Here is a 23,955-nt window from a genome sequence, read left to right as displayed (position 1 = left end):
ATACAAGTTAGGAATAATCTTGACATTTACGTTTGGTTATTATCCATTTCTTTCACTAAATAGCTGTTTCCAATATATGACCCAGCCTTCTGTCCATAACTCGACACATCTTCACCACCCTTAGTTCTCAAATCGTCTCTCTTTTTGTTACAGTTTCCACAGATTCCAGTCAAAGAACCACCGAAGTCTAACGGAACAGACAGTGCCACCATTCCTCTGCCATTCCAGAACAATCGAATACTACAGCCATTAAAGAGGACGACCACACCTATTCCGCTGTAGTGGATTGTTACGGCTGCGGATGTGTAAGGTAGGTAAATCTGAAGGTCGTCCACCTGAGAATGAAGTTATATGAAATAGAAAGGTTCTTTTTGCATCCCTATAAAGACAATGCATCTAGTTGTACCCATTTTTTTTCTTCCAAAAAACGTTTTACCAAACAATATTGATAAGCATGGAAAAAATTTTCCCAAAAAATTTTACCTGCCATAATCATTAAAATGTAAGTGTAACTTTAATTAAACTTTAGCCAGTTTTTTAAAGAAAAAATATACTTTTTTTCCTTATAATGCTTTGATAGATCTTTCTACAAATTTAATTTGGGCGAGGCCAGTCTTACCATGACTTCTAAATTTCTACCCATGTGTATCTTCCTTCCTGCCGCAGAGATTTCGATGTACTCTAATGTCGTTCCCCTTCTCTGAGAGTCTGTCTTTTTGTATTTTATCTCCGTCTTGTATTGACAAGGTGAACTGGTATTACTGTATTGAGACAAAGTGTATTTACAAGTTCCAGCAAACCTCACAAAGTTCCCATCGTATAGATTATACCACATGTCACTCGTTATTGCACATGTGCAAAGTTCTGGAAATATAAACGAATCAAATTATATTTTATACATTACATCTTATTTTACAAAATCATGCATCAAACCCTTGCTATACGACATTCTATAATTAAGCGTTTTTAGAATCTCGTTGAAAAGTGGACCTCTCCCACCCCAATTGATTAACTACTTACTTTTGCAGACCATACCGTCCCCTTCGAATCCTCCATCACATTTACACTTTCCTCTATAGCAGCTGGCATTGTCACCACATCGAACTCGCCTCCACCCACACAGTCCTGACAATAGCATTCAATTATTAACAAATCAAACCCCAGTTTATGTATTCTACTTTTACTAAAGGTATTACTTCAACACATAATAATGTCCCTAAAATGTTAATCGAAGAAATACGATCCTAAAAACCATTTGAAATTAACACGAAACTATCGTTAAAGCCATTAGAAATTTATTCGATAGTAATGTAAAGTTCTTTGAGGCTTTGTAGTGTAAAATGTGTGCGTTTATGTGGAAAGCTCCAATTATTGTCTTAAAAGTATAAACTATACATACTCTTGCAAGTTTCGCCTGATCCGTAAGTACCCCTAGAACAGACGCATTTGTTATGTTTACATTTTGCATACATATGGCATTTCTTCCCCCCACAGGTATCTGCAAAACAAAGAATATATGCATTTACTATGCATTTTGATTTTTTTTTTCAAGGTACTAAACAATTTAATAATAGTGAAGGATATACCACTCAAATCCTCAAGAAATCGTTTTCGTATGATGAAGCAATTAATGTTTTGTATGAATGAGTGTTTTTAAAAAATCTTGTTGAAATGTAGTATGACACCTATACCTGTACAAGTGAAACCGTCGCCATAGAGGCCACTAACACATTTACACTTCTTTCTTCGTCCATATCGTGAACATCGAGCATTCTTTCCACAAACTCTTCCTCCACAGCTTTCTGGTTTTCAAGTAAGTATTACAAACAAAAGTAATACCGTAGAATTATCTTGCTATTTAAATATCCAAAAGTTTACTTTCCATCGTTTTGGATATCATTCATACTGTGAAATGAAATCATGTTCTTACCTTGACACTTCGTAGCACCATCTCCAATATAACCTCTCTTACATTGGCATTTATTGGATCGACACTCGGCATATCGCGCGCATTTCGAAGCAACGCATTTTACTACAAATAGAAATTTCAACCAGAAATAAAATAAATAATACATGTATTACGAACGTATTTTTATGACAGCTTAATTAGGGTTCTTGATAATCCTTCACTAAATTCCTCATACCTTCACATTTGTTCCCGATCATTACGTATCCTCTGTTACACGTGCATCTGTTGTCGACGCATGAAGCAAATCGTGGACAGTTAAAGGAGTGGCAAAGTTCTGAAACAAAAAAGATTACCACAAGCACTAGTAAAATCTATACACGATGTAAATGACAAAATATGACAAAATTCATTGATCTGGGGAAGGTTATTTTTCTGTGAAAATAAGTCAATCATATAAAATATGTACTAAATCGAGTTTATTATAGCTTAAGTTCTTTAAAAAAGTTCTTGTAGTCTTACCTTCACAGCTACCACTCCTTTCAATGAAGCCCACCTTACAGGTACACTTATTGTGACGACAAACTGCATTAGCTTTACAATCACTGTCCACACATTTCACTATTATAATAATACAAAAATAAATAAGAACTGAATCCATTTATCCTTGAAACTAAAATGTAATCTGAAAGAGAGCAGAATGTATTAGATGGAGAAATATATTAAAAAAGAGGAAAACTTACCTTCACATTCGCCATTGATTTTTACATATCCGGAATGACATTTGCATTTGTTGTCTACACATGCTGAATTTGAGGGACATGCACTATTCACACATTTAACTGTAAGATTTGTAACACATAAATTATAATCCACAAAGAGATTTCTACGAAATACAAGACAGGCTACATGTATTTAAGTCTTCCATTGCATTATACTGTACTGATACCATACTACCGATGCCCAGGGGTAGAGATATACACCTGTAAATATTCTTTACCTTCACAAATTCCACCTTTGTCTAGGTATCCATCCACACAGACACACTTGTTCTTTTTGCAAAGTGCATTAGACTGGCAATTTTTATCTTCACATTTCACTGAAAGAGAAGGAAATATTTTTATATATAGATTTCTTCATATTTGTTGTAAGGAAAACTGAATATAATTGAAAATAACCTTTAGAGTTTTAAATGTAAACAAAACTTTACATTGAACGCAATTCACTAGTTTACATTTAAACAGACCGGTATAGTCCAACAAGACGTTTTGTTTTTTGTTTTTCTCTGATCAGTAACATTGTATACATAATCTCAATATCAGATAAGTTCTTTATTCCTACAATAACATTATCAAAGGTGCTTATCTTAAAATTAACTCAAACTAGAAGGAGAGGACATGTTCTACATGAATCAAAACTTCATTGATTACAGTCTATGATGCAACACACATGAAAGAAACTTGTTGTATAGGATAAATTTATATATGTAATACTCACTCTCACAAACCCCCATAACGTCAATAAAGCCAGTTTTACAGGTACATTTATTATTTGAACACTCAGAATTTGTAGGGCACTCACTATCGATGCATTTTTCTGGAAAAAAAATAATCATTAACTTTATTCTCCCCCTCCCCCGATGAATTCTTTGATTTCTACCAAGACTTCTATCAAAGATGAACACTCCTTCTGAACGGCAAAGAAGTATTATTACTTAAACAAAAAATATTTAAGAACAAGCATTCTTTCCGTAAAAAGATTTTTTAAGAATCAGAAATGTATTATATAGCAAAACTATTAAAACTGCTTTTTGTAGTTCCTTTTGAATTCATTTATAGGGTAAAATTGGATAATTTCGACCACTTCTTGCTGACATATGGCTTTTAATCTGCAAAACTTGGTCGTTTTGAAATGTACAAGTCTCAAAATAAATTTGCTGTATATATTTTTCGGAGTAAAAATATTAAAAGATAGGTGAAAAAAAAACCAATAAAAATATTCAGAAATGTTACAATAAAATAATCAAAGAAAATAATTTGACTCTCTTCACAGAGAACATAAAAATTAATTTAAAAATTCATGTCACGATTACAGACCATGCAGCAACAAAATAAAACTGCGACAATATTTACAGTATTCCTTTTCTTTAATGAAAATCCCCATAACGTCAATAAAAATTTATTATTAACAAGAATTTGTAGGGCACTCACTATCTAAAAATTTCATTCATTATTATTACGCTTATTTTTGTGTAAAATCTGAACAAAAAATACCTATCATATTTTTGTTAAAAAAAGATGCATACAAAATTAAAATTCATATCTTTATATTAACAGAGTCGTAGCACTGCAATAAATACAAACTTTTCAGTTGGTAAAACTTTTTGAATAGAATTGTATTAAATACAAAAATTCACAGACATTGTACTCACTCTCACAATTCCCCATAATATCAATGAAGCCGGTTTTACAGGTGCACTTATTGTTTGAACACTCAGCATTTGTAGGACAGTCACTATCAATACATTTTTCTTCAGAAAGAAAACAAACTCTCGTATTTTTATAATATTTATTAATATGAAAACTACTTCATCATCACTTCACATCTTGACTTTAATAAAACCATTTTTAAAAGCAAATATTCTTTAAATCGATGCTTTATTTGTATTCATTTCACTGTAATACTTACTTTCACAAACCCCCATAACGTCAATGAAGCCGGTTTTACAGGTACATTTGTTGTTGGAACACTCAGCATTTGTAGGGCAGTCACTATCGATACATTTTTCTAAAAGAATTTTTAAAAAGTTTTAATTATAGAAAATTCCCTTTAATCCAACAGGGGATATCTCTGTCAAATATTCTGACCAAAAATATTATAATACATTTTAGAAGAGAGATTTATTAAAATTAATCAAAAATTATATATTCACATTTATTAAACAATTGAAACGAGGTCATAACACGTTAAAAACACAATCTTTGCTACATCAAAGGTGTAACTCTCTTTGTATTTAACAAGTAATTCTGTAATACTTACTTTCACAAGTCCCCATAACGTCTATGAACCCAGTTTTACAGGTACACTTATTGTCGGAACATTCAGCATTTGGAGGGCAGTCACCATCGACACATTTTTCTGAAACAAAAAAATATCTCGTAATTTTATAATTGCTCTTACTACATGTATCAATTGTGATTTCTCTTTTTTTTCTTGCCACTAATTTCGTATGATGATAAAAATTGATAAGGTAACACCAATACTACGATTACTTCATCAAAACTTAGCATTTTGACCTTTACAAAATCACCGAAACGAAGATCCTTTAACTGATGATTCATTTTAAAATTTGTATCTATTTCACTGTAATACTCACTTTCACAAACCCCCATAACGTCAATGAAGCCAGATTTACAGGTACATTTGTTTTCTAAACACTCAGCATTTGCAGGACACTCACTATCAATACATTTTCCTGAAAATGATGTTTTTATGTTAAAACTTTTGATAGGAATAAATACGTAGTTAGGCAGAAAAAATACGGAAAAGAGTAAGCATCGATAATACATTTCTGACCAAAAAAGCAAAATAAAATTAGAAAATCTCTTTTGAACCTTTAAGAATTGTGTTAGCTGTACTTAGTAAATGCATTGCATTTTATTCTTTCGGGCTTTATGGAATTTGATCTCATAACCAATCCGTATTTATATCCAGTCAGATGGCTAAAAATGATACATTATTTCCTATATACCATTTGAAAAAAAAATTATGAATGAATTCAGATTACTAGTAACCTATAGATGGCGATAAAACGGTAGGCTGAGTCGGTGGAGCCACAGCCACTGAAGTTAAAGGAGTCGTTCCTGAAATTAAGAATAATGATTTTATCAATTTCAACAGACTACATATCTTTTTTCAACACAAGAATGTAACTAAGAATATTTTTTAAAATTATGTTAAAAAAAATTAATTAATATCATAAGTAAGTAATCAACTCTCTGGTTTATTAAGATTACCTTCTGTAGAGATAAAAGCCGATGTAGAAGTCGCCGGTGTGTTTGGCGGTGTACTTGAATCTGAGTAAAGAAGATATTCCATAATTACTTAGATTTAAAAATTAAAACCTGCATTGTGACCCAATTTATTCAATGCTTATAATTTGAACGGTAGTTTTCTGTGTTCTAAGTGTAGCCGTTCTGTGCTTTTCAATGAGATCAAACCTTAAAAAAAATTATCTTGTATCCCTAATTCAGATCTAAAGTATTGCTGTTTAAGCATTGTTTGCTATGACAAGCAGTTGGTTGAAGATGCTTTTTACATGTATATTTGAAGATATGCTTTCAGTTCGTATACATTTTCGTAAATTACTAGTAAAATAGCAGTTTGATAACTTGACTGTTTTATATGAATTCAAAATTACCTGTTGAAGGCGATAAGACAGGAGAACGAGTTGGTTGGGAAAAGGCCACTGGAGGCGCTCCTACAAAATAACTGTATATTAGATGAACAATGCAATGCATCAGTTTGAGTATCCCAATGCAGAAATAACCTTTTTGACCTAGCACGTCTAACATAATTGCCCAATAAGTTATATATACTCAAATATACATTGTAAAGAGTTTTTACAGGTGTTTCCTTCTAATGCTTCATTTTGTCTTCGTGAGCTATTTTTAAAACAGTAAACATAATGCTGGAGTGGTAGTTGAAGTTTGGTGGAGTGTTTAAATCTACAGAATATAGTATACCCAGGTATTATTAATTTCATGTACCGGTAAAATTATGTAAAAACTAAGGGTTTCTATCATGACCATCTGCTCCATAATACCGGTACCCTAAAAATGTTTCTGTTAATTGATTCACTTGAAAGCTCATATTCAGCTTGTTCCTTCTATCAAGATCAACTTGATCGAATTTCAAAGTTAACCCAATATGAAAGTCATGGAATATTGAATGAAAAAAGTTAAAAGTCGATGTTTTATTCATTTTTATAGCACCATATTTTGACAGTAATAGTGATAAAACACACAAACAGGAATCGTGTAACATGTACAGATATAAGTAAATATGCATTATCGTTATTAAAACAAGCATTATCTTCTGAACAGGGTAAAGATTGCATATTAAATACCTTGGGGTGGCATAGAAGCAGGTGTTTGGATTGCTGTTGTTGTGGTAAACTCTGTCATTAAAGAATATGTTAAAAAATTACAAGACCAAAAACAAATATCAATGAATATTTTGTAGTTCACTTTTTGTAATTAAAGAATATGTTAAAAAATGATTAGACCAATACATTTATCAATGAATATTTTGTAGTTCACTTTTGAACTAAATACAATCAAACGTACTTGGAATGCATCCGTTAGGTGTCTTTTCAAACCCTTCCTTACACGTTGTACATTTTGGCTCGCCATTAACAACAATACAATTTTTATTCACACATGGTCCAGGCTGTTCCCGCAGTGTTGCTTTTCCGTTTTTCCTGACACACTTGTATACATGTGAACAGTCTTCGCTGATCAGAGACTTTCCAAACTGAAATATTAAACTTTTTTAATACACAAACAAAGAGACACAAACAACCAAAAACAGATTGCTATCAACAAGCATAGCAAAAAGTCTGGAAAACTAAGTAAGAGAAATAACAGAAAGGGTCAACACTGTATACCTCGTCTAGTGCATGTGGAAGGAAAGGAGAGGGTGGGGCTTAAAATGATTTTAAATTTGAAGTTGTTCATCGTGATGACGTAAACCTAATGCATACGCTTACACTTATATAATCCCCTTCAGGCGTTGTGCAGCCACATTTGCTAGGTCTCACACAGTTGTCTCCATCCCAAACAAAGCCTTCTTTGCACTTGCAGCCTTCAGCCAAGGGCAAAGTACAGTTTCCCTCAAAAGCAAATCCACAAGTCTGTGGACAACCCGATATCCCTTTACCAAAGTTTGTCTCCATGTTTGCACTTGACTTACATCTTGGTCCTGAATTTTGATTGAAAACATTTGATTACAATTCAAATATTACATATACTAAGTTTGTCTCGAAACATTTTCTTTAACTGCATCTTCTAACCATTCGTAGATGAATTTATAACATAGATTTGGGTGAACTCGAATTGTAAAGTAAGACCATTAGAAATGTATTTGAGCTGATTAAGAGCAATATATGTGATATTTAATCAGTTATTTGAATGAGTGATGATAAAAAGACTTACGTCTGCAATCGTTAAGCGGGAATATTCTCCAATTGACATCATGACCTTTGGCCCTACAGATTCCAGAGAACAAGTCTAACGTCTGACATCCAGTCTCTATTGCAACTTTATTCTTTCTTCTAGCCATGGAGTCACAACCACTGTCAATACAGGCCTTCATTAACGTTTTACTTTCTTGGGACGACTGATTACATTTTCGTTTGATCGCTCGATCCTGGTATTTACAAACTCGCATCTTCATCATCAAGTTAGATCGTCTGTTGCAACGTTTGATGGAGAATGCATTTTCACACCTGCATATAAATGTTTAATCATTGTTACTAGTATTTTCAGAAAATTCTTCTTAACATTTAAGTTTTGAAGCTGTAAACTTGAGATACCAAAACTTTTTATTTTTTTTACTTAGTATTTTCCTTATAAAAATTTATGACATATCTTCCTGACATACATATACACACATTATATATTGTAAACTTTGCATTAAGAGAAAAATAATGCACATACGTTGATCTGGACAATGCTGTCACTGTGTACTTTGAAAACACATCAGCAGTGGTCGGGTCATCTTTTTTGTTTTGATTACAATTGCCACAGATACCATCAAGTCCAGTAGAATACGCAACTGGGACAGAAATTAACATGTTGGTGTCACCATCCCAACTGACTAAGAAACCACAGCTCGGAACAAACAGCCTAATAGCAAAACCAGCTTTGTAGATTATAAACTTGGAATTACCAGCAGGAAGGGAACGATCCTGTCCATTTATCTGGGAAAAAAAACCTAGATTATATAATTTGAACAGAGAAACGATATAAAAACTACAAAACCAATAAAACATGTAGATAAAAAGCATATGGATGGATAACATACTTGTATCTGTTGGCTTTGGAGCAACTTGATGTTTATTCCTAGAATTTTGACGATGAGATGAGTTTCCTCCTTTCGTTTGTTTACTAAGTCCACCGAAAAAGAACAGGAACCCAGAGGATCTGTGTAGGATGACATCTGATATTGACACTTTCCAGAGAAGTGAAGAATCTTGCCATCATACGTTTCAAATAGGTTGGGACCACCGCTTCCACATGTACACATTTCTAGAAATTAGAAGAAATTTACTAGACAAATTGACCGAAAAAAGGATCTGAATATTTTTTGGCAAACTGAAATGAAAACACAGCACAAATCAAATGTAATTCAAAGGTAATTTTTTTTAAATTAAAGAGTAGAAAGATACGTGTGCTTTATAATAAAGTCCATTATTTATTACATTCTATCATAATGAATTTAATCATAGATAAATTTTATAAACGTGTAATGTGTTTTTGAAACATCAAAGTAATCTCACTTGAACATCTTATATCACCAATGCCATAAAATCCATCTTCGCATACACACACACTATTGTCAACACATTTTGCATTTGCTGCACAGTGCTTTTTACCACATTTGACTGAAATATTATCAAAACATGTATTTATTTGACTTAATCTTCAAAAATTATTTGGTTTCCTTCCCATATTTTTATAAATATACAATTCAGCAAACTCGTGGGAAGTTTTTAGTTTTTAAGTTTTTAGCTATACTTCCAGCGTAATTAAGTATAACATAAAAATATATGGTACAACTTACTTCCAGTTGGTGGTGAGTAAGCTTTTGTCGGTGGAATTGGAGATCTCAGGGTGGTAGAAGGGACTATAATTTAATTACAAACATGTACTTATGTAGTATAATTACAAACATGTACTTATATAGAAATTAATAAGTAACCAATTCTTGTACTCATTTTATAATTTCCAAAACGATATAACTTTATAAAGAATATAACAGAAATAAGAATCTTTATGCTGATACATAAAATATGATATACAGATAATATAATTGTAAAGAATGATATCGTATTCCTTTGTATCTATCATTCATTCAAGTCCATCATATCATATCATATTCCGTTGTATCTATCATTCATTCAAGTCCAGCACAAAATTAACAATATTTAATGTAAAGAAATATGCAATTTTCAAATCTAGCTATCTGGTTTTAAACATGTTTAAGCAGTTGTAATTTGTCATTTAATTGGTATATGTTAATATAAATCAATTAAATATCATAAGAGATGTCAACAGTCTAATGTACTTAGAAAAAACACATACTTGTCAAATAGCAATGATCCATCTTAATATTTCAATGTATATTCTCTATAGACATATGGAATCTTTAATGACAAGACTTTAAACATAAAACGTAGAACCAAAAATTTTCTGTAAATATTTAACTAGATATCCTTTTTTTATTTCTGATATATTTTTTTTCATATCACTTGATTACTAATTCTCCGTTTGGGCATTGAGCTGTCAAATTACAAAAATAACTTTCCATGATATTTTAATACAAAAGAACCTTTATTTCGGCATTTAAGCGAATTACATATGACTATTCTTACACCTCTATATGTTTGAAAAATTGTCGAATTGGATGTAAAACAACATATAATCAATTAATTCATCTATCGAAAAACAAAAACAATATGACAATAAATCTATTTTTCATTTACTTTATTTAACATTTAGTATTTAAAATTTTTTTTTTGAAATACAGGTATGTTAATTAAAATTTTAAAAATTAAAAAAAATACGTTATCAATACCTTTTCTACACTCTCCCTTTCCTTTGATATCGACACACATTTCATCATCACCACAAGCTGCTGGTTCCTTTATAATCTGTGGGACATCATCCTTCAGTGTGCATACCATTCTTTCCTTGCAATTTTTTGAGAGAGTGCTTGCGTTCACCTATAAGGACATAAACAAAAATATTTGAGCTTTTCTTCACTTATATATTTAAAATATACAGAGGGACACCAATTGGTCACTTCCGCTGTAAAGTAATACAAGAGACGGAGTTATATTTATTTTTTGTTAAACAAAAAAATATTTGAATTCCATCACGCTTTTTTTTCCGAGTAAAGAATGTTACACATGTTAAAAAATTTTTCAGATGCAATACATTCTTCTAAAAACATTCTAATAAAGTTAGTTTGTTTAAAATAGTGTTATAAGGTAAACGTACCAAAAAGCGTTCATTAAACAGGAAACATCCACATTGACTGACAGGCATGCAGATATCTCCATCTCTCACAAAACCTTTCTTACACTGGCACCCTGCAACATCAGGATCAGAACAGCTTTCTTCTGATTTTGGGGACAGGCAAGTGTTGGGACATCCACTTCCATCTTCTACGTACTCCTCATTTTCTCTGCATTTTTCAACCTCTGTCAATGCTTTAAAAGTATGTACATGATATCATTTTTGGAGCTATTAAAATGAACCCAAAAAATAATGCTTAATTGTTCTGTCAGTCCCTTATTACAAAGCAATTGATAGAATAGAGATAAATGCAATGAGAAGTATATGTATGAAATACAAATGCTCACGACAGGAAGTGATGTTTCGCCAGTTATTAACCTCTGGTGGGGCATAACCACTCTCTACACATACTTCTTCGAATTCCTCTAAGGCGGGGCAGGTCACTGTCTTCAATGTAGCTCCGTCGTTGTTGCAAGCATCAATAAGACAAGAAGAAAATGGACTGTTTCCGTCTGCATCTTTAGTCTGTTTCATCCAATTGACGCATGCTTTGAATGGATTTTCGTCGGATGTACTCTCCATCAATCCACATACTGCATTGGAACTGAGTCTCTTTGTCTGTTCCGGATTGCAACTTGAAAATGCCGGTGTAGGACCACATCTAAATTATCAACCATTCTTACAGTTTTCATCGATATATCATAGCACGTGCAAACGCTACAAGGAACAAAACTTGACTGTCGGACAAAGTATAAAGAAAGTCGTACTCACGCAGATATAGGACTCTTTGCATCCGTCACGCGATAACTATCTCCGATTTCCCTGTACTTTTCCTTTGCTGGCATTTGTGATACATTTGTTCCATTGGCCAAGCGGAAGTCGTCTCTCTTTCCATTGCAGTCCCCACAGATTCCAGTCATTTTGCCGCCGTACTTACCCTTGTCGGCAGACACTTCCACAGAATGCTTGCCATCCCAAAGCACGGTCAATCCGCAAGACGGGGATTGAAGTTTGACGAAACGGCGCCCTACAGTCGTCAACAAAATGCCATCTTTTTCAAAGGGCATTTCTCTGATGTTTACATTTCTTTCATTCACCTACAAATGCAACAGATACCATCAACTTCCATTCGACCTCAGCTGAAAATCTCTCAAACCAAAAAGTACCCATGCATGAAACTCTTTTCAAGACATAGTAGTATTTAACCATGGCGACACCGCACACAAGAGGAATGATGTGCATGAAGGTTCCTACCTGGGATATCTTGCCTTTGAATAGTGAAACCCTGTTTGTGCCGATTTCCACATCCACTTGTTTGGTATAGGACACTGTTTTCTTGTTGTTTCGTCTCTCGTTGTACACCATGATGTTAAAGGCGCAGGGTTGTTTTTCCAATGTTCTTGTCAGCGTGTACTTGCAAGTGCCCATGAAGTGGATTTTCTGTCCATCATATGTTGAATAGTGTGGGTCTCCAGAAGCTCGGCATACGCAAGAAGCTGAAGGAGAGTAAGACAGAGAGATGGGTTTGGAACATAGTCATCGGTATTCTAGATACATTATTTAATCTTGACAAGTTGTCAACACCAAGTCAATTTTTATCTCCACGTGAAATATTTCCTTTGTCAGTTTCATCTGCGTTCTTGTTTTGATCATATCTTTTTCATACACTGTTTCCATCATGCTGTAAGTTTTAAGATCCGCAAATCACCTACCGGTACATCCTCCCTTCTTCGGATTTCCACGATAACCTCTCTTGCATTGACATTTGCCTCTTCTTCTTCTTCGTGTCTTCTTCCAAACAGCATTGGGACCGCATTTTCTGGAACAATCTACGTCGTAAAAAGATCAAGCATCTCATCAACAGCTTAACAGCGTACATTTTTGATGAGAACTAATGTAGGAAAACCCCTTTCTCTGAGAATGAGAAATAAATCTTACTTTTCTTGCGATATCGGATCTTGAATTTCCCTCGGCATCCATTGCGAACCTCCAAATGCCATCTCCCTTTCCTCTTGAGTAAGCGAAACGACTTCTTGTTGATGCAAGGTTTAGACACTTTATCTTGCTTGACTAGTTGGACTCTGACGTCTTCTATTTGTCTGGTGCTCCCCAGTCTACAAAGCTTTTTGATCTCCTTCTGTCGACCACTACTGAGTTGTAATCTACGGCTAGCACACCTCACATTCTTTTTCTCTTCTTTACATTTACCTGCATCGAAATATGTATTATTATTCACTCGATGTTTTTAAAGTATTAAAGTAGCCTCTCTTCCCGCCCCCCAAACCTCATCCCTACCCTACCCAATCCAATCACACCGATATCCCTACAAACAGTCATTTGATCGAATGCATTCATATATTTTAGAAGGTTACTGGTAACAAGTTAATTTAAACGTAAGCGGGTTCATAACATTTCATGTAAAAGTGATCTCTATCAATTTTTTGACAAAATAAAATGGCTTACGTGCAGTTTCAGGTGAGCTAGATTTAGGAGGTGAAATGGGTGCTTCAGCGGCGATGGCTGGGGCTGAAAAATTCAGATTTACAATAATACGATTGTAATTCACCAGGTTTTCTGCTTATTGTTTGGCATTCTAATTATCTTTGAATTTTGGGGATTTTGGAACCTTTTGTGTCTTTAGTTAAAAGGTCTTATATATATCACTCGTTTTCTTAATCATCTATAATGAAATTATTAATAACTTAGACTTAACTGAAAAAAAAATCGTTCAAAATGGATTACCTTTTCTACATTCCCCTCTTCCTTTTAGATTCATACATATTTCGTCAGCACTACACTTTGCTGGTTCCTCTTTCAGTTCGGGCACACCACTCCTCAGAGTGCAGGAAATTCTCTGTTTGCAGTCTATTGAAAGTATGCTTGAGTTTACCTACAAAATCGAGAGCGTCTAATGTTATAAATTTGCAGATAGAATCAGATTATTCTAAATATTAAAAATCTTTGATGTATCTTTGACCTTTTCAATTTACCGTTTTCGAATCATTTCTCAAAAATACTTTCGATATCCAAGAGGGAAGAGATTTTTTGTTAAAATGAACATAGACTTTTTTATGGTCTCCAATTAAATGTTTTTTAAATGTTTTATCTCTTAAGAAAAGGATAGTGAAATGTCGTACAGGGACGCGTTTCTTCAGTATAATGCATCCACATTGACTGACAGGTATGCAGATATCTCCATCTCTCACAAAACCTTTCTTACACTGGCACCCTGCAACATCAGGATCAGAACAGCTTTCTTCTGATTTTGGGGACAGGCAAGTGTTGGGACATCCACTTCCATCTTCTACGTACTCCTCATTTTCTCTGCATTTTTCAACCTCTGTCAATGCTTTAAAAGTATGTACATGATATCATTTTTGGAGCTATTAAAATGAACCCAAAAAATAATGCTTAATTGTTCTGTCAGTCCCTTATTACAAAGCAATTGATAGAATAGAGATAAATGCAATGAGAAGTATATGTATGAAATACAAATGCTCACGACAGGAAGTGATGTTTCGCCAGTTATTAACCTCTGGTGGGGCATAACCACTCTCTACACATACTTCTTCGAATTCCTCTAAGGCGGGGCAGGTCACTGTCTTCAATGTAGCTCCGTCGTTGTTGCAAGCATCAATAAGACAAGAAGAAAATGGACTGTTTCCGTCCGCATCTTTAGTCTGTTTCATCCAATTGACGCATGCTTTGAATGGATTTTCGTCGGATGTACTCTCCATCAATCCACATACTGCATTGGAACTGAGTCTCTTTGTCTGTTCCGGATTGCAACTTGAAAATGCCGGTGTAGGACCACATCTAAATTATCAACCATTCTTACAGTTTTCATCGATATATCATAGCACGTGCAAACGCTACAAGGAACAAAACTTGACTGTCGGACAAAGTATAAAGAAAGTCGTACTCACGCAGATATAGGACTCTTTGCATCCGTCACGCGATAACTATCTCCGATTTCCCTGTACTTTTCCTTTGCTGGCATTTGTGATACATTTGTTCCATTGGCCAAGCGGAAGTCGTCTCTCTTTCCATTGCAGTCCCCACAGATTCCAGTCATTTTGCCGCCGTACTTACCCTTGTCGGCAGACACTTCCACAGAATGCTTGCCATCCCAAAGCACGGTCAATCCGCAAGACGGGGATTGAAGTTTGACGAAACGGCGCCCTACAGTCGTCAACAAAATGCCATCTTTTTCAAAGGGCATTTCTCTGATGTTTACATTTCTTTCATTCACCTACAAATGCAACAGATACCATCAACTTCCATTCGACCTCAGCTGAAAATCTCTCAAACCAAAAAGTACCCATGCATGAAACTCTTTTCAAGACATAGTAGTATTTAACCATGGCGACACCGCACACAAGAGGAATGATGTGCATGAAGGTTCCTACCTGGGATATCTTGCCTTTGAATAGTGAAACCCTGTTTGTGCCGATTTCCACATCCACTTGTTTGGTATAGGACACTGTTTTCTTGTTGTTTCGTCTCTCGTTGTACACCATGATGTTAAAGGCGCAGGGTTGTTTTTCCAATGTTCTTGTCAGCGTGTACTTGCAAGTGCCCATGAAGTGGATTTTCTGTCCATCATATGTTGAATAGTGTGGGTCTCCAGAAGCTCGGCATACGCAAGAAGCTGAAGGAGAGTAAGACAGAGAGATGGGTTTGGAACATAGTCATCGGTATTCTAGATACATTATTTAATCTTGACAAGTTGTCAACACCAAGTCAATTTTTATCTCCACGTGAAATATTTCCTTTGTCAGTTTCATCTGCGTTCTTGTTTTGATCATATCTTTTTCATACACTGTTTCCATCATGCTGTAAGTTTTAAGATCCGCAAATCACCTACCGGTACATCCTCCCTTCTTCGGATTTCCACGATAACCTCTCTTGCATTGACATTTGCCTCTTCTTCTTCTTCGTGTCTTCTTCCAAACAGCATTGGGACCGCATTTTCTGGAACAATCTACGTCGTAAAAAGATCAAGCATCTCATCAACAGCTTAACAGCGTACATTTTTGATGAGAACTAATGTAGGAAAACCCCTTTCTCTGAGAATGAGAAATAAATCTTACTTTTCTTGCGATATCGGATCTTGAATTTCCCTCGGCATCCATTGCGAACCTCCAAATGCCATCTCCCTTTCCTCTTGAGTAAGCGAAACGACTTCTTGTTGATGCAAGGTTTAGACACTTTATCTTGCTTGACTAGTTGGACTCTGACGTCTTCTATTTGTCTGGTGCTCCCCAGTCTACAAAGCTTTTTGATCTCCTTCTGTCGACCACTACTGAGTTGTAATCTACGGCTAGCACACCTCACATTCTTTTTCTCTTCTTTACATTTACCTGCATCGAAATATGTATTATTATTCACTCGATGTTTTTAAAGTATTAAAGTAGCCTCTCTTCCCGCCCCCAAACCTCATCCCTACCCTACCCAATCCAATCACACCGATATCCCTACAAACAGTCATTTGATCGAATGCATTCATATATTTTAGAAGGTTACTGGTAACAAGTTAATTTAAACGTAAGCGGGTTCATAACATTTCATGTAAAAGTGATCTCTATCAATTTTTTGACAAAATAAAATGGCTTACGTGCAGTTTCAGGTGAGCTAGATTTAGGAGGTGAAATGGGTGCTTCAGCGGCGATGGCTGGGGCTGAAAAATTCAGATTTACAATAATACGATTGTAATTCACCAGGTTTTCTGCTTATTGTTTGGCATTCTAATTATCCTTGAATTTTGGGGATTTTGGAACCTTTTGTGTCTTTAATTAAAAGGTCTTATATATATCACTCGTTTTCTTAATCATCTATAATGAAATTATTAATAACTTAGACTTAACTGAAAAAAAAATCGTTCAAAATGGATTACCTTTTCTACATTCCCCTCTTCCTTTTAGATTCATACATATTTCGTCAGCACTACACTTTGCTGGTTCCTCTTTCAGTTCGGGCACACCACTCCTCAGAGTGCAGGAAATTCTCTGTTTGCAGTCTATTGAAAGTATGCTTGAGTTTACCTACAAAATCGAGAGCGTCTAATGTTATAAATTTGCAGATAGAATCAGATTATTCTAAATATTAAAAATCTTTGATGTATCTTTGACCTTTTCAATTTACCGTTTTCGAATCATTTCTTAAAAATACTTTCGATATCCAAGAGGGAAGAGATTTTTTGTTAAAATGAACATAGACTTTTTTTATGGTCTCCAATTAAATGTTTTTTAAATGTTTTATCTCTTAAGAAAAGGATAGTGAAATGTCGTACAGGGACGCGTTTCTTCAGTATAATGCATCCACATTGACTGACAGGTATGCAGATATCTCCATCTCTCACAAAACCTTTCTTACACTGGCACCCTGCAACATCAGGATCAGAACAGCTTTCTTCTGATTTTGGGGACAGGCAAGTGTTGGGACATCCACTTCCATCTTCTACGTACTCCTCATTTTCTCTGCATTTTTCAACCTCTGTCAATGCTTTAAAAGTATGTACATGATATCATTTTTGGAGCTATTAAAATGAACCCAAAAAATAATGCTTAATTGTTCTGTCAGTCCCTTATTACAAAGCAATTGATAGAATAGAGATAAATGCAATGAGAAGTATATGTATGAAATACAAATGCTCACGACAGGAAGTGATGTTTCGCCAGTTATTAACCTCTGGTGGGGCATAACCACTCTCTACACATACTTCTTCGAATTCCTCTAAGGCGGGGCAGGTCACTGTCTTCAATGTAGCTCCGTCGTTGTTGCAAGCATCAATAAGACAAGAAGAAAATGGACTGTTTCCGTCCGCATCTTTAGTCTGTTTCATCCAATTGACGCATGCTTTGAATGGATTTTCGTCGGATGTACTCTCCATCAATCCACATACTGCATTGGAACTGAGTCTCTTTGTCTGTTCCGGATTGCAACTTGAAAATGCCGGTGTAGGACCACATCTAAATTATCAACCATTCTTACAGTTTTCATCGATATATCATAGCACGTGCAAACGCTACAAGGAACAAAACTTGACTGTCGGACAAAGTATAAAGAAAGTCGTACTCACGCAGATATAGGACTCTTTGCATCCGTCACGCGATAACTATCTCCGATTTCCCTGTACTTTTCCTTTGCTGGCATTTGTGATACATTTGTTCCATTGGCCAAGCGGAAGTCGTCTCTCTTTCCATTGCAGTCCCCACAGATTCCAGTCATTTTGCCGCCGTACTTACCCTTGTCGGCAGACACTTCCACAGAATGCTTGCCATCCCAAAGCACGGTCAATCCGCAAGACGGGGATTGAAGTTTGACGAAACGGCGCCCTACAGTCGTCAACAAAATGCCATCTTTTTCAAAGGGCATTTCTCTGATGTTTACATTTCTTCCATTCACCTACAAATGCAACAGATACCATCAACTTCCATTCGACCTCAGCTGAAAATCTCTCAAACCAAAAAGTACCCATGCATGAAACTCTTTTCAAGACATAGTAGTATTTAACCATGGCGACACCGCACACAAGAGGAATGATGTGCATGAAGGTTCCTACCTGGGATATCTTGCCTTTGAATAGTGAAACCCTGTTTGTGCCGATTTCCACATCCACTTGTTTGGTATAGGACACTGTTTTCTTGTTGTTTCGTCTCTCGTTGTACACCATGATGTTAAAGGCGCAGGGTTGTTTTTCCAATGTTCTTGTCAGCGTGTACTTGCAAGTGCCCATGAAGTGGATTTTCTGTCCATCATATGTTGAATAGTGTGGGTCTCCAGAAGCTCGGCATACGCAAGAAGCTGAAAGAGAGTAAGACAGAAAGATGGGTTTGAAAAATAGTCATTGGTATCCTATATATTTACAAGTTGTCAACACAATGTAATTTTAATTCTCCACAAATGTATTAATTATTAATTTGAATACTGAATAGTGAAGGTCTCCAAAAGCTGAGGCTGTGCAAGAAGCTGAAAAGGTTTGGGGAGAAAGAAGGGAATTTTTGCCATAGTTATCCATCTTTTTATTTTGTCAAGTTGTCCAAAATATTGTCAACTTATTTCTACAAACTTAGAATTTTTTGCACAGAAGAGGTTTTCGATATGTTTCTGATAGATATAGTAATTTTTTTTAAATTGCAGGCAGAAAAAAAGTGCATTTGTATCCTTTTTGAATTTATCAGCCTTTAGCTTATTTTATATTTGTAATATCTTTTATTCGTGTTTTTCATAAAGTGTTTTGAGAGTGTGATAATTTTCATGAATTGGAAAAATCACCTTACCAATACATCCTCCCTTCTTCGGATTTCCACGATATCCTCTCTTGCATTGACATTTGCCGCTTCTGCTTCTTCGTCTTTTCTTCCAAATAGCATTTGGGCCGCATTTTCTGGAGCAATCTATGTTGCAAGGAATTTTACAAAATTCTTTTGAGTAAATGGAGCTCAATCCAATAATGTCAAGAAATTAATATTGAACTATTTGAGAAAATTAGCCTTCATAAATGAGGACGGGTGAAAGAACATGTAGATATCATACTTTTCCTGCGATATCGGATCTTGAATTTTCCTCGACATCCATTGCGAACTTCCAAATGTCTTATACCCTTCTTCTTGACTAGACGGAACGACTTTTGATATATGCATGGTTTAGAAACGCTATCCTGCTTCACAAGTTTGATTTTTATATTTTTTATTTCTTTTGGGATATCCAGTCTGCAAAACTTTCTAATCTCTTTTTCTTGACCACTACTGGACTGCAGTCTCCTGCTCATACAAGAGAGCGTTTTTTCTTCAATTTTGCACTCATCTGTAAAAGGCAGTATTGTCTAATTTTTAAAAATAAAGACAGATGAAATCTTCTGAAATCTTTTAGGGGTTTTTCCCAAAACATCTGTAACTATATAAAAAGTGATAAATATTTTCACTAGAGCATTTATACGTTTTTGTAATTTGCCTGAGAAAGACATAATGTATCTTCATACTGTCGCACTTTCCAAATTTCAAAATAAAGGTTTAGCTATAAGAAATGAATAAGCAAATGATTGACCAGCTTATTCTTTAGATAAAAACGCTAATCTCCATAGTGGTATTTCATCCTTAATAGGAGGAAACTTTTATTTTATCTTAAATTTCACAGAGAATCTCGTAAACAATGTAAAAAGGGGGAATAAACATTATATGAATAGAAAAAAAAAACAGAAAATACTTGTCTGTGAAGTTTTACGTGGAAGTAAATTACATTTTCAGTATATCTCTTTCCCCTTGTGGTTCAGTTTGTTTTTTGTTCTGACAGATTCAGACTTTTTTAATGCCAAAAATGTTGTTTTGAAATTGAAGGTTTAAACGCTTAAAATAGCTATATTTGTTGAATGATTCATGATTAATTTGACATTAATCTAAATGGGCGAATTTAGGTAGGGACGCAAAAATGCCTTTAATGGTTCGATCTTTTCCCAATATTCTTAAGGATCACCTTGTACCTATATAAATAGTACTCACGGGCACTGCTGGTGAATTCTAGTAAACCTACGACCACAATACCCAATACATAGGGCAAGAAACGCCTGCCTTCCATAACTGGTGGGATACAATTATATTCTTGTTTTTCTTATATAGAGGAATTCGTATTGATCATTTCCCCCCTTTTTTCGTACATTCACGCAGGTGATGGCGTCTCCCGAGTTTTCTCCACGTTCTGTTTTGGACAAAGGGTTAATCAACATACGTACTGGCAAATTTCATCTTCCATTGTGGTACAATAGTCAAATAACTTCTTAACGCACTCCATGGCACAATGGCAACACAGCTGGAGGCTTAGTTGTTACAGATAGGGTAACACTCACTGTGTGAGTACAATAAGGCGAATAAATGTACAACATCCTTTTTCTGATGAATATCAACATGAAATTCAACAAGCTGTTATATAAAAAGTCGCAATGTTATACAACTTGCGTTTGCAATTTTACTTTGTAGCTCTAAACTTGTAGAAAGGATTGAAATATTTTTTTTGGTTTCTATGTAAATGTTTCAAATGGTGTTTTATTTCGTTCTTCTCTTTTTTTAAAACCAAAAATGACTTTTTTCAAAAATAATTTTAAATTTTGCTTACTTCCTTCATAAGGATATAAAAGAATACCTTTTTCGTTGATTGAAACTTTTTTATTTGGATAGTTATAATTCTTTTTAAATTTCCTGTAGATTTTTTCAAACTTTACCACAATTGTCTCATCGATATATTTCAGATATACATGTATTAGCATATATATTCTGTATTCATATGAAGCAGAATTTGTCCAAAATCTTTTGTGCGAAAAGAAAACAATTGCTGTCGCCTTCAAATCGACATTTAGATATACCGACGGCGTATTGTAAATAAACAATGGTAATTTCCATTGTCGATATATCCCGGTGAGCTTAAGATAAAAGATACCACAGAGTATGACACATCTGTTTCATAATTGGATATTTTACTTGAAAAAAGACTTTAATTGTAATTTAACAACCAAGCTCTAAAACTCTTCAATCGCCGACTTCCCCTACTTATGCAGCAAGCAATATAGCTTCAAAACTTGCATACGGAGTTAATATATCTCAGTTGATTCGATACGCAAGAACATGCTTTACGTATGAACAATTTTCAAAACGAAGTAAATCATTGACAAACAAGTTGATGAAACAAAAATATCAGCAGTCTCGTTTAAAGTCATCATTTCGTAAGTTCTACATTGTAACAGGGCGCAGTTGGTACCCATGGGAATTCCAGTAGATTATTGGAAGACCTGGTCTCCAAAACCACATAGACAATGTCAATCAGAAACTCAAGCATCTTTTTGATGTCAACTTCAAATTACTTTTGTGTACAATCAGGATGATTTTTAAACAAAATAACTTTGCAAATGACCAATGACAAGGTAAGTAGATTTACGAGTTCCATTTTTTATTGAAAAAGCAGCTTTCAAATCAAAAAACCTGGACTTTAATTTATCGTGGGGAATGGTTGTGTATAAAGTTGAAAAGTCGTAAGTTTTTAAGCTGTTGATTTTTTGGTAAAATCTTGTGTTTTAAATTGTCCAAAAGTTCCTTGGAATTTTTAAGTATCCACATCTGATTTACACCACTTCTTGAATATATTGTTGCACATTACTCTTGAAGTTTCCTTCTTGAAGTCTTCTTCACAACCGTTATTATCTTAGTGAGGAGTAAAGAAAGAGGCCTGGTTTAAGATGAAACTTATTAAAGTAACAACATACCAATGATATTAATCATTTAGTGGGAACTTCTTGACTTTTTCTATTAAAAAAATGGAGTGACGATTATTGTACCATGTCAACTGTGATATAGGGACTTTGGCTTGTTGGAAATAGAAATATTTTCAACAATTTCTGTGATCTTTACTTCATTTATCTACTGTTTATCGCTTAACACATGTCAGCAACACTTCAGCCACATTTCACTGGGATCTTTACTGGAATCATTATTCATAATTTGTCATTGTAGTGGCCAGAAAGCACTAGGTGCTTTCTTCCCCTATAAAAAAAAAATTCCTCCGAGTCCAGGAATTGAAAACCTTACTTTATAAAAATTGCAGTATTCTCTAAATTTGAAGATATGCAGTCACTCAAAGCCCAAGAGATATTTAAAAGTGCATAATTTTCAACTATAACTGATCAGTTTTGTTTTTTTTTCCAGAAATTCACAGGGCCATAACAGGTCCTTTAGAAGTGATCCTTCTTTGTGAATACTCTAAATTATGACAGTACATATGATTATAGTAGTGCAAAAAGGAATATCCTTTTATAAACTTTTTTTTTTTTAAAATAAAACATGGAAATAACGAGAAAAATTCCAATTTTACTCAATATTGCAAAATATTTTATTTGGATATTGAGAAAATTACATTGTTTTACAGTATAAATAATGAGTTTATATTAATTATGCAAGAATGCCAGTGTCATACTGGAAGTGGGGTTGGAGGTCAGTGAAGAAATTCAATGTGATTTATTTGAAATATTATCCTACTTTCAATGTAAAAATGAGGGGAAAACAACACCTACAAAAGTGTTTATAAAAACAGTATGTCATCTGAAACAACCATAATTTACTTTAATGACAAAACTTGTAAGGATCTGAAGAATTTAAAAAAATATACACTCATTCTCCATATTTATTGCAGGAAGGTACTTCAATATTATCTTATCTTCATAGGTTTTGTCTTTTGTTCAACCTTCTTCTTCAAAAAATGGTATAAAATCACTATTTTTGCCTTCAATCTTCTGGTTCTAGCATTACATGTGAAAGTACTAGTTATAATTTGGCACCTAAGAATTCTACTATCAACCATTATGACCAATGTTCATGAAACAAACCTAAGGCTTAAGTCAAAATATCTATTGCCTGTAAAATATTTTAAAATAATTGAATTAATCCCTTATTTTGCAGATAGCAGTTTTGTGAAGCAATTTAGAAAAATATTTAACTTTTGATTTGCTCAACTTCTACAACATTTTTAGTTCAGTATAAAGAATTTCACTTAGGATTAAGATGTTTCATGTTCCCTGGGCCTGAACTACTCACACTTCTTCGGTTTCCTAAATGAATCCCCTATACAAGCCCTAGGCCATGCAATGTTTTTAACTCCTTGGTTCTCAGGCCTTTTTTCAAGAAATATAACGAGAGAGAGAGGCATTTGTTTACTGCCCCTAAAACATGATGAGGCAGCTTTTTACATTGTACAAAACCTCAAATA

The 23,955-nt window shown here is 34.4% G+C and overlaps 2 protein-coding genes across 2 annotated transcripts; both read right to left on the bottom strand.

Annotated features, from left to right (window-relative positions):
* Positions 1-26: 26 nt before the first annotated feature.
* On the bottom strand, positions 27-12,573 carry LOC134276502 (zonadhesin-like). The gene is made up of 28 exons (XM_062758752.1): positions 12,463-12,573; positions 11,980-12,305; positions 11,556-11,869; positions 11,191-11,402; positions 10,766-10,913; positions 9,752-9,814; positions 9,468-9,572; positions 8,993-9,216; positions 8,626-8,888; positions 8,122-8,414; positions 7,677-7,888; positions 7,255-7,441; positions 7,035-7,085; positions 6,327-6,386; positions 5,923-5,982; positions 5,701-5,769; positions 5,283-5,381; positions 4,595-4,693; positions 2,907-3,005; positions 2,650-2,748; positions 2,429-2,527; positions 2,145-2,243; positions 1,931-2,032; positions 1,692-1,802; positions 1,400-1,498; positions 1,021-1,125; positions 620-864; positions 27-335 (listed from the first exon to the last, which is right to left on the bottom strand). Exons 1-28 carry the CDS (start codon positions 12,571-12,573, stop codon positions 27-29), a joined length of 4,263 nt encoding a protein of 1,420 aa, XP_062614736.1.
* A 1,325-nt stretch (positions 12,574-13,898) lies between these two features.
* LOC134276501 (zonadhesin-like) lies at positions 13,899-18,883 on the bottom strand. Its single transcript, XM_062758751.1, has 13 exons — positions 18,773-18,883; positions 18,290-18,615; positions 17,866-18,182; positions 17,501-17,712; positions 17,105-17,252; positions 16,826-16,888; positions 16,351-16,571; positions 16,076-16,192; positions 15,618-15,803; positions 15,135-15,460; positions 14,711-15,024; positions 14,346-14,557; positions 13,899-14,098 (listed from the first exon to the last, which is right to left on the bottom strand). The coding sequence occupies exons 1-13, from the start codon at positions 18,881-18,883 to the stop codon at positions 13,937-13,939; spliced, it is 2,715 nt and encodes a 904-aa protein (XP_062614735.1). The 3' UTR covers positions 13,899-13,936.
* Positions 18,884-23,955: the final 5,072 nt, after the last annotated feature.

This window comes from Saccostrea cucullata, unplaced genomic scaffold (assembly GCF_032062105.1).
Source record: "Saccostrea cucullata isolate Sc308-1 unplaced genomic scaffold, CSIRO_AGI_Scuc_v1 ctg734, whole genome shotgun sequence".
NCBI lineage: Eukaryota > Metazoa > Mollusca > Bivalvia > Ostreida > Ostreidae > Saccostrea > Saccostrea cuccullata.
This window is presented reverse-complemented; position numbering and strand designations above follow the sequence as displayed.

Coding starts and splice junctions, on each gene's coding strand:
- LOC134276502 (XM_062758752.1), bottom strand. CDS start 12,573: ATGGTGTACAACGAGAGACGAAACAACAAGAAAACAGTGTCCTATACC. Junction 11,403..11,555: donor GCGAAACATCACTTCCTGTC/GTGAGCATTTGT, acceptor ATACTTTTAAAG/CATTGACAGAGGTTGAAAAA. Junction 9,815..10,765: donor AAAGGGAGAGTGTAGAAAAG/GTATTGATAACG, acceptor ATTAAATTATAG/TCCCTTCTACCACCCTGAGA.
- LOC134276501 (XM_062758751.1), bottom strand. CDS start 18,883: ATGGTGTACAACGAGAGACGAAACAACAAGAAAACAGTGTCCTATACC. Junction 17,253..17,500: donor TACTGAAGAAACGCGTCCCT/GTACGACATTTC, acceptor TCGATTTTGTAG/GTAAACTCAAGCATACTTTC. Junction 15,461..15,617: donor TCAAAGGCAAGATATCCCAG/GTAGGAACCTTC, acceptor TTGCATTTGTAG/GTGAATGAAAGAAATGTAAA.